General features: G+C 39.9%; 1 protein-coding gene across 3 annotated transcripts in view; it reads left to right on the forward strand.

Moving 5' to 3' along the window:
- Nucleotides 1–545: 545 nt before the first annotated feature.
- Nucleotides 546–10194, forward strand: part of LOC133491243 (disabled homolog 2-interacting protein-like) — a 92603-nt gene continuing 82954 nt past the window's right edge. For 2 of the 3 annotated variants that reach the window (XM_061802225.1, XM_061802227.1), the window contains exons 1-4: nucleotides 3353–3507; nucleotides 3832–3913; nucleotides 6446–6659; nucleotides 9161–9276. In XM_061802225.1, the coding sequence (XP_061658209.1) occupies nucleotides 6557–6659; nucleotides 9161–9276 (219 nt within the window). In that variant the 5' untranslated portion in view covers nucleotides 3353–3507; nucleotides 3832–3913; nucleotides 6446–6556. Of the gene's footprint in view, nucleotides 703–3352; nucleotides 3508–3831; nucleotides 3914–6445; nucleotides 6660–9160; nucleotides 9277–10194 lie in introns of those variants that run through there. The other variant, XM_061802226.1, reaches the window with a different exon arrangement.

Consider the following 10194-nt stretch of genomic DNA (forward strand, 5'->3'; position numbering starts at 1 on the left):
GCGTCCCCACTGCCACAACGTCTTTTTTAATGAACCTCCTCGACTGGGATCTCGCTTCTCTCGCCCCTTCAGAGTTAATCACAGCCCGGGAAGTGGTTTTTTTTTTCCTGGCGGTTTACGCGGCCCGAGGGCGTCTCGCGCCGACTTCCTCCCGCGACGGCGGCGGCGCGAAAAGGAGCGGGAACCGCCGGCGAGTGGAGCGAACCCCCCCTCGGCGCTCCCGCTGCGCGTGACCTCGCTTTTGAATGTTCCTACGCATCACTCAAGTCTTAACGGCGACCTCTTTGCGCTGCATTATGTGCTGCCGGCATGTTTGGAAATTACGTGCCAGCGTGGAGCACGGAATACAGATGGGGGGTCCGTTAGGGTGCTTTTATGAAAATTGTACCTCACTAAAACGGCTGAATAGAAGCCCGCAATATTTGCCCTGCGAGGAACAGCGGGGCCGTTGCTGATTCGAAACTGTCCTCAGCGTCGCACTTTACGCAAAGGCGGAGCTCTGACTCATCGACGACGAGAAACAAAGACTAAATTGGCCTTGATGTTCACAAACGCATGTTTATATTTTTGCAATTAGGATCCCGAGAGGCTCTAAACTGTCTTCAATAGTTACAGAAAACAAACCTCTGTTAGGTTTCGGCGCTTCCGCTGGAAAAAATGAGCCTGACTGGGGAACGCTGAGTGAGGAAATTAGCATACCCGGTGAGTAGCACCTGCTTACAGCTGTCGGGTGTACAGGCAAATATGGTCATAAAAATGCTAACTCCACTGCTGCCGTGGTCGTACGCCGAAATCGACAGAGTTCGAACTCTTATTTGCGTATCGAAAATAAGCGAAAAATTCAGTCGTCTCGGTTGACGAGCGTTTTAAGACCGAGTCGAGTAGCTTGAAAAAGGGCAGCCTGGGCATTTTCAAGACAAATTGTCTTGTGAACCTGTCACTTATATTTGGAAGGATAAAGTGTGATTTTTTTTTTTTTTTTTTTGCTAAATAATGTACGTTTGACTCTTTGAAGACTGTAAACTTTATTACAAACTACGACAAACTGTCCCGCTTATCCTCACAAGGGTCGCTGGACTGCTGGATTTTATCCCAGCTATCTTCGGGCAGCAGGTTTGTTTATTAGCTTCAACTAAGGCTAAAAATTATATTACGTTTGGTCTTTGATAGGTTAGTCGGTTTGGTTAATTCAAGACAAATCGGTTTTGATGTTCGCAAAAAAAGGAATCGTCGATTCTTTGATGACCAGAAAAATTTTGTTTCGTTGAAGATTCAAATCGGTTTTCGACGATTTCGTAAAGTCAATCTAAAATTTGTGTGTGTGGTTTACAAAATAATCTTTGATTTAGTGATTGTTACAAATTTGTTTGTTTACAAAATGTACTTTTTGTTTAGAGAAAAAAAATCAGACGCACCATTTTTCTTGAAGACTCCAACTGGTTGCTGATCAAATGAGCTTAATTGAAAGCAAAATATTTTCAAAATAAGATTGTTTCAAGGAGTTAATCTGTCTTTGATATTTACATTACTTCTACCAAAGTGAAATTGCCTTTGGAAGACTAAACTGACTTCCGGGCTTTAAAATTTTTTTTAACGCGCATTAGTTTCGTCGAAAGCCGCGATTTGCCATTAATGTTTACAAACGACGGCGCGTCGGTTGTCGTTTTGAATTTTCACTTTACGGCGAGCGCTTTAAAAGTGTTTTTTTTTTTTTTTCGCTCGCAAATTTTTGTCCGCGTTTAAACGACTGAACCCAATAACGGAGATTAATGGCGTCTTCTTTGCAGAGTCTTTCCAGCGCGGGATGTTAATGAAAGGAAGCCGCCGGAGAGGGAGATAAATTACCTTTACCTTTTCGAAGAAGTGAAGCCACCTGTTGCTCATTAAAAAAAAAAAAAATACTCGTCTACGCGTGCTGAAGATGTATTATTTTATTTTTATTTTAGGGTTGATGGTGGGCGGTTTAGCTATGTGGTATGTGGCGCCCCCTCTCGGCCGCTCACCGAATCCCCACTCAGGTGTGCGAAGACGAGAGCGGGATGAGTCATGCATCTCACCGCGTTGCAGTTACATTTCTTTCTCTTCTTTATTTTCCTTTTTAAGTGCGCTAAATGAACAGTCCACTGATTTTTTTTTATTAAAAAAAAAAAAAGATGGGAGTGGCGTAGAGACACAGCGCCTCCGTGTGGACAACAGTGCAACCACAACCCTCAAACAGTTTGTGCACTGTCCTAAAATTCTTATTCACTCTAAATAAGGCAAATAATTTAAAGATAGGTTCGTTAAATAGTAAGTTATGATGGTTATAAATATTCATGTTGGGTTAGTAGAATGCTCGAAAATGTCTTTTATGGTAAGAAAAAAAAATCTAAATATTATTTCGATTGAAGATGTTTATATTAGGTGAGCTAACAACTGCAATTGCTTAATAATATGTGTTGATAATGGTGGTTTCAAATCTCGCATTTGAGGTTCTGGGGAAACTACGTTTTCTTTGATGTTTATATATGTATGTTTATATATGTACATTTGGTTTGTTGGAGATGCAACTGTCTCTTGAGTTTTGTAAAAATCTGCAAGTAAAATTTATTAAATGATCTGTTTTTGCTCTTTTTTTAAAAAAAAATACATGTTAAGTGCATTTGGTATTTTCAAAACCGCAATATATAAATATTAGGTTCTTTGAAGACTATATTGTCACTGTTTACATCAGGCATCAAAATAACTTAAATTGTCTTTTATGTTGACAAATGTTAGTTGTTTTTTTTTTTAAATAATCAAAACTTTCATTACAAACCGTGCATGATGGCTTCTTGATCTTCAAAAAAAGAATCTACCCGCAAATGATTCGTGGGAAAATTTAATTATCTGTCATATTTATGGATAATTACATTTTATTTAATTGACTTAATTGTCTTTGAACATCAAATTTGAGAGGCGCAAGCCAATCAAGAGTGAACAATGAGGTTGTGGCTCCCTCTGCTGTTTTATGCATGAAATGCACCAGTGTTGCAGGATGACTGATTTAAAGACAAAAACTTCATTTTTTTCCATACAAACAACGTTGTATCATTAAATAATGATCAAATAAATAATTTGACATAATATATATTTGAATATAATTTCTTTAAACGTGCAAAGACAGAGAATTTCATTGAAATTGAATTTTGACATATAGCCTTACACTCTTATTCCATTTTTTTTTGGGGGGGGGGTCAATTTTAAATGTGTAAAATTAATAAGATTAGAAGAGACAGACACTCGGCAGCACACATTAAACTTACATGTGTGAAGTACATATTTTGACTTATTTGGGCGACCGTCACAGGTTGAAACGCAAAGCATTGTGGGGTTTACCTCAAGCAGGAAGTGCCTTCGCTAATTGCTAGCTAGCTTGTGGCTAACTTCGTGTCGTCGCAGAATGGAAAAGCCCTACAAAGACTCTCCCGAAGAAGCTTTGGAAGAATATATCTTCATGGGTCAAATGTTAAAAAAATATACCTAAACGTGAGTAACATGTGAAAGTGTTTGAGCTGGATGAGTTTTTAGCATTTAGAGAAAGTCTCTATTTTTCACCATTTCTAAGCTCGTTCAAAATTGTCAATTTGGCACACTTGCTAACAACACTCTGATCCAAAAAGACATTTTTTTTTTTTTAATTCTTTTGACTTGAAAAATTGTGTTCACTGTTTAAAAATGTACATTATCCTTCATTACAAGGGTGTAAATTGTTTTTTTAAATCGATAAAAAACAATTTAGTATGTGGGTATATAAGTTTCACCTAAACCCTGCTTGTCCACAAACAAACAAATATGTTTTTCTGTTCGCAGCTGCGGTTGCCGTTGAAACCTACCCGAGGGTCAGCGAAGCGGAGCGATATTTGGAAATACAGTAATCCCCCTCTACATCGCGGTACGTGTACTGTTCAGTGTCAAACTTCGCATCCGTAGTCCAGCAAAGAACGCGGCAGCGGCGCCGCGCGTGGATTAGCATCGGCGTTAATGCGTAGCCGCCGAAGCGTTGAGGCAGGAAATAAGCCTGGCGGGCGGCGGTTCCGCCGCTTTGATGGCATTCCGTCACCAACGTGGAGGATTTAGTCAGGAAAAGACGCGAGCGGTCATTGTGTCGCTTGGCGTCGTTAGAAAAAAATTAAGTACTTAGCACATTCGGTCATTTAATATAAAGTTGGATTTGACTTGAAAAGAGAGCGAAAACGTAATCTCAGAAAGCCATATTTTATGTTTATTTCCGGTAAGCATGACAGATTTGACTTACTGTGAGAGGCTTTTTTTTTTTGGATAGAGACAGAGAAATGTTTTGGTTCGAATGTGAAAATGTGTGAGTTGGAGAGACAGAGAGAAAGAACAAGATTTTTAAAAAATCGCTTTGAATGTGAGAGTTGTTTATCTGATCTGTCTTAAGTTTTTTTCATGTGAGACTTGTTTGTGTGAGAGGCTTTTTTGGATAGAGACAGAGAAATGTTTTGGTTCGAATGTGAAAATGTGTGAGTTGGAGAGACAGAGAGAAAGAACAAGATTTTTAAAAAATCGCTTTGAATGTGAGAGTTGTTTATCTGATCTGTCTTAAGTTTTTTTCATGTGAGACTTGTTAGTGTGAGAGGCTTTTTTGGATAGAGACAGAGAAATGTTTTGGTTCAAATGTGAAAATATGTGAGATAGAGAGACGGGGAGAAAGAACAAGATTGTAAAAAATCAGTTTGAATATGAGAGTTGTTTATCAGATCTGTCTTAAGTTTTTTTATATGAGAAACTTGTTTGTGTGAGAGGCTTTTTTGGATAGAGACAGAGAAATGTTTTGGTTCAAATGTGAAAATATGTGAGATGGAGAGACAGAGAGAAAGAACAAGATTTTTAAAAAATCGCTTTGAATGTGAGAGTTGTTTATCTGATCTGTCTTAAGTTTTTTTTTCATATGAGACTTGTTTGTGTGAGAGGCTTTTTTGGATAGAGACAGAGAAATGTTTTGGTTCAAATGTGAAAATATGTGAGATAGTGAGACAGGGAGAAAGAACAAGATTTTAAAAAATCAGTTTGAATATGAGAGTTGTTTATCAGATCTGTCTTAAGTTTTTTTATATGAGAAACTTGTTTGTGTGAGAGGCTTTTTTGGATAGAGACAGAGAAATGTTTTGGTTCAAATGTGAAAATGTGTGAGATGGAGAGACAGAGAGAAAGAACAAGATTTTTAAAAAATCGCTTTGAATGTGAGAGTTGTTTATCTGATCTGTCTTAAGTTTTTTTCATGTGAGACTTGTTAGTGTGAGAGGCTTTTTTGGATAGAGACAGAGAAATGTTTTGGTTCAAATGTGAAAATATGTGAGATAGAGAGACGGGGAGAAAGAACAAGATTGTAAAAAATCAGTTTGAATATGAGAGTTGTTTATCAGATCTGTCTTAAGTTTTTTTATATGAGAAACTTGTTTGTGTGAGAGGCTTTTTTGGATAGAGACAGAGAAATGTTTTGGTTCAAATGTGAAAATATGTGAGATGGAGAGACAGAGAGAAAGAACAAGATTTTTAAAAAATCGCTTTGAATGTGAGAGTTGTTTATCTGATCTGTCTTAAGTTTTTTTCATGTGAGACTTGTTTGTGTGAGAGGCTTTTTTGGATAGAGACAGAAATGTTTTGGTTCAAATGTGAAAATGTGTGAGATGGAGAGACAGAGAGAAAGAACAAGATTTTTAAAAAATCGCTTTGAATGTGAGAGTTGTTTATCTGATCTGTCTTAAGTTTTTTTCATGTGAGACTTGTTTGTGTGAGAGGCTTTTTTGGATAGAGACAGAGAAATGTTTTGGTTCAAATGTGAAAATATGTGAGATAGAGAGACGGGGAGAAAGAACAAGATTATAAAAAATCAGTTTGAATATGAGAGTTGTTTATCAGATCTGTCTTAAGTTTTTTTATATGAGAAACTTGTTTGTGTGAGAGGCTTTTTTGGATAGAGACAGAGAAATGTTTTGGTTCAAATGTGAAAATATGTGAGATAGTGAGACAGGGAAAAAGAACAAGATTTTAAAAAATCGCTTTGAATGTGAGCGTTGTTTATCTGATCTGTCTTGAGTTTTTATGTGAGAGACTTATTTGTGTGAGCGTTTTTTTTTTTTTTTTTTTTTTGGGAGAGCGACCAATCGAGATTTTTGGGGGTTCTGCGGCTGAGAGTTTGTGATTTTTGTGTGAAGGAGACAGGAAGAAAGCAAGAAGAAAAAAGATTTCTGTCTGCATGTCAGAGTTATTTATGTGAGTGGACTTCCCCTTTAAAGAGAGAGCAAGCGATGTGTGAGAGGGAAGTTACTTCAGTGGAGTTTGGTCATTATGCATGTAGTGTGAGAGTTTGTCACTGTCGGGGTTTTTTTTGGTACACATGTAAACTGAGTTTTTGCATGAGATTATTTTGACTGAGTTTTTTTTTTTAACGTGTCCTCAGGGCCCCTCCCATCAACCGTGGTGGCCCCGCCCACCTCTCGCTCCCCCCCCCCCTTCCGTTTCCGTCACGCTCACTTTGCGTGGGGACCACAACGCACACGAGAAGGCGGCGATGACCGCCGGCGGCCGGGCCGCGTTCCCTCGCCGAGCTAGCACGCGCAGGAAAAAGATGGGGACGCAGTCGCGAGACAGCGCGCCGTCTGATCCCCTTTCAGGTGAGAGTGCATCCATCCATCCATCCATCCATCCATCCATCCATCCATCCATCCATCCATCCATCCATCCACGATGTTTACATTTGGCGTGTCGATCTCGTTTATGTTGCACGCAATTTTCTGTCAGATGGGAAACTAAAATTTGGAGCTGGGTAGTGTCCCAAGCATTGCGTTGCATTATTATAGTTTTTTTTTATTTTATTTTTTAAATGACATTCAATTTTCATATTTTTTAGGCGGAAAAATAGTTATCCTGAAAGAATAGAATTGGTATGTTTTTGAGGGGGGGGGGGAATATTTTTTGAAGTAAAGTTTCAAAAAGTCTTTCAAAGAATGAAGTCGGTTCTTTGCTTTTGTTTTTGAAAATACAGAATACCACAAGGAGTTGGACTTTTTCCAGATAAAAAAAAAAAAAATTGTTCATAAAAAAAGTCCTTTATAGGAAAGTTTTCAGAAACAAAAGTTGGACGGCAGGTGGCCGGCAACATTGCATAACTGACGAGAAGCACAGAGCCACTGTAATAATCATAACAATATTATACAATCATGTGTGTATAATAAAGAATTTATTTTTTTTTTTCCACGCTGACTCGAACTGATCATGTCAAAACGAAGAGGCCGCTTATCGATCCTGTCACAGGCCGACCTCGGCGATCTGTGATTCGATTTGTCCTCGTCGTCACGCTCTGACGAACATCGCCACGGCAACCGTCGCTCCGGTGGTTGATTTCGAGTCAGCTCGTTAGCGTCGCGTCACAATTGCTGCTAAAATAAAATTGGAAATTGGTTCAGCGAGATAAATACAAATTCTGAATTTTGAAATTCGGAGGGAGCTTATTGTGTGTGGGTTTTTTTTGTATTACATATATCTAATAGTCCAGGTTGACGATGTATTTTTTTTTACAAAATTTCCATTAGAATTCCCTTTGGTAATGTGTAATATTGAAACAAGTTGTGTTTAATAAATTTCGTAGAAGAATATTGAGATTTTACACATTAGGGATGGGCGAGTTTTTGGTATTGGGCTGATACCATATCAGGTACTCGTGAAGGCTGCCGATACCAGCCGCTGATACTTAAATGGAAAACGAAATAAAACAACATTAAGTCCTCCCCACCAGCAGGTGGCGCTACGGCGCAGCGGTTTGCGAACGGCGAATCATCTTGTGCATCGGAAAAACCTGAAATCTTTGTTCAGAATTGTCAGTTATTGTGTTAATTGAAATTTTATGTACAGGAAGTCCTTATATTGGTCGCTTGTGGAAACATTCTTAACATAATTTTTTTTTTTTTTGGCAATTTTTTCTTCGGAAAAATGTCAGCGTGTTGAAATTTGGCCGGAGGACAAATTTCCCAATAATAATTGCATTGACGCACGGATGACGACGCTCGCGTTGACGTCCATTTCATGTCATCGTCATTTCATGTCGATAAAACCGAAAACCGCTCTTCCCGCTCAGCGGCGTTGCACCGGTCGCCCGTTTTTTTTTCCCGGCGCGGACTCGGTCGTTTTTAATATTTCAAACATCCGGAAGCACGTTTGCTTGTTCGGGCGCGGGGAGGGGGAGGGGGGGGGGGTTATGTTTATTTCATCGTTGCGCTTTTGTTTGTCGGGAGCCTCCGACGACGCACGCACATTTTCAGTCCAAGTTCGCAGAAGGAAGAGCGGGCAGGCCGATGCACAGACGAACTAGTATCTGATTAAATTACCGACAAGATGACTACGAGCGAGCAATTCTTCGTGTTTTTTGAAATACTTGGCAAAAAAAAAAAAAAAAAAGTTTGTGATCGATTACACTCTACATCTGATGTGGTGGCTTGGAGATCTACTGCTCGGCCACTAGGTGGCAACGGGTGGAGGCCTGCAATCTGCTATTTGATTGCGCCAGCCTTTATCTTTCCTGCACAGTGCATGCATGATAGTGCGTCTGGCACACACACCACCAATGAGTAGCACTGCATATCTCTCGCCACACGTTCCGCTTCCACTGAATTGCACATTGGAGACCGCTCCGGCGACCAGTTGAGGATGTAGTCCGCTTTTCGTCCAATGTTAGTTAAGATAGCTTCAGGGACTCCCGTGACCCTAATGAGGATGGGCAGCTTGGACTCGAACAACAAGTGAAGAAGCCGTTTCTACTGAATTGCACATTGGAGACCGCTCCGGCGACCAGTTGAGGATGTAGTCCGCTTTTCGCCCAGTGTTAGCTAGGATAGGCTCCGGGACTCCAGTGACCCTCATGAGGCTGGGCAGTTTGGACTCGAACAACACAAGTGAAGAAGCCGTTTCTACTGAATTGCACATTGGAGACCGCTCCGGCGACCAGTTGAGGATGTAGTCCGCTTTTCGCCCAGCGTTAGCTAGGATAGGCTCCGGGACTCCAGTGACTCTAATGAGGATGGGCAGCTTGGACTCGAGCAACACAGCGAAGAAGCTGCTTCTACCCACGGGGTTGTAAATGAAATGATCTCCTGACAAACTTTGTCGTCTTCCCCCGCAGACGTCCGATGCCCGTCGCGACGCCGGCTGTCACGCGGACGATCCTTCGACGAGCAAAACCCGCGTAAGCCGCAACGTGGCAGGGTTCAGGATGGCCGCGCCGTGAAGCAAGAGCAGGTAGCGACATCTTTCCAGCATTCTTGTCATTATCTTCAAGTCAGGGTGTCCTAAACTATGGAACATGTTTTTTAATATTTTCGATATTTTGTAAATGCCAAAAGGTGCATTTAATGACTGAAAATTGGGATGAAAGTGGAAACTGGCATATTTATTTGATGTCACATGCTAGTATGCCAACTAATACTTTGATGAGCCTCGTGTGAAGGCTACTACTGAGTCCAGTAATTTTTATAACCCGGAATAATTTTTTTGGTTTTATTCTCGATACACGGTGTTGGTGTTTTATGGCCCTTTGCCTTGTAAATGCTTTGCTGCCATCTTGTGGCATCTACATGCGATTAAAAAAAAAAAAACACGTAGTGCCATAAAGGTACAGTCCAACCTCGGTTCTCCACCAAAATCCGTTCGGGAAGACGGTTCGAGAAGCGATTTGTTCGAAAACCGAATCGATTTCCCATTACAATGAATGGAAAAACAAATAATGCGTTCCAAGCTTAAAAAATTTTGCTTTTTAAGTTGTGAGGCAACTTTGTAGTATTTTTTTTTTTTTTAATGACAAATCTGAATCTGACGATGTGATACTATGTTTTGTTTTTTTTTTTAAAGTAGGATTCCAACACAAGTCAATGTAGCTGTGCTATTTTTACTTATTTTTTTCGTTTTTTCATGTCGCTGGCCGTGTGGCAACAAGTCTATGCTACATTTTGCTAATCATAAGCATTCAAGATTATACCCGACAGCATGTTTTTTTTTTTGTTTTTTTTTTTTAAAGGACTTCCACTGGTCAGAAAGCAATAAAAATGTAACATTTAACCCATCACTACGGTGCAGGATCTCTGTTATGGTTGGAAAAAAAAAAAAGACGAGATTCCACCGGTTTAAAAATCGTAAGGCTATGCTACGTTTTCAAAATGG

The sequence above is a fragment of the Syngnathoides biaculeatus genome, chromosome 17 (genome assembly GCF_019802595.1).
Source record: "Syngnathoides biaculeatus isolate LvHL_M chromosome 17, ASM1980259v1, whole genome shotgun sequence".
Taxonomy (NCBI): domain Eukaryota; kingdom Metazoa; phylum Chordata; class Actinopteri; order Syngnathiformes; family Syngnathidae; genus Syngnathoides; species Syngnathoides biaculeatus.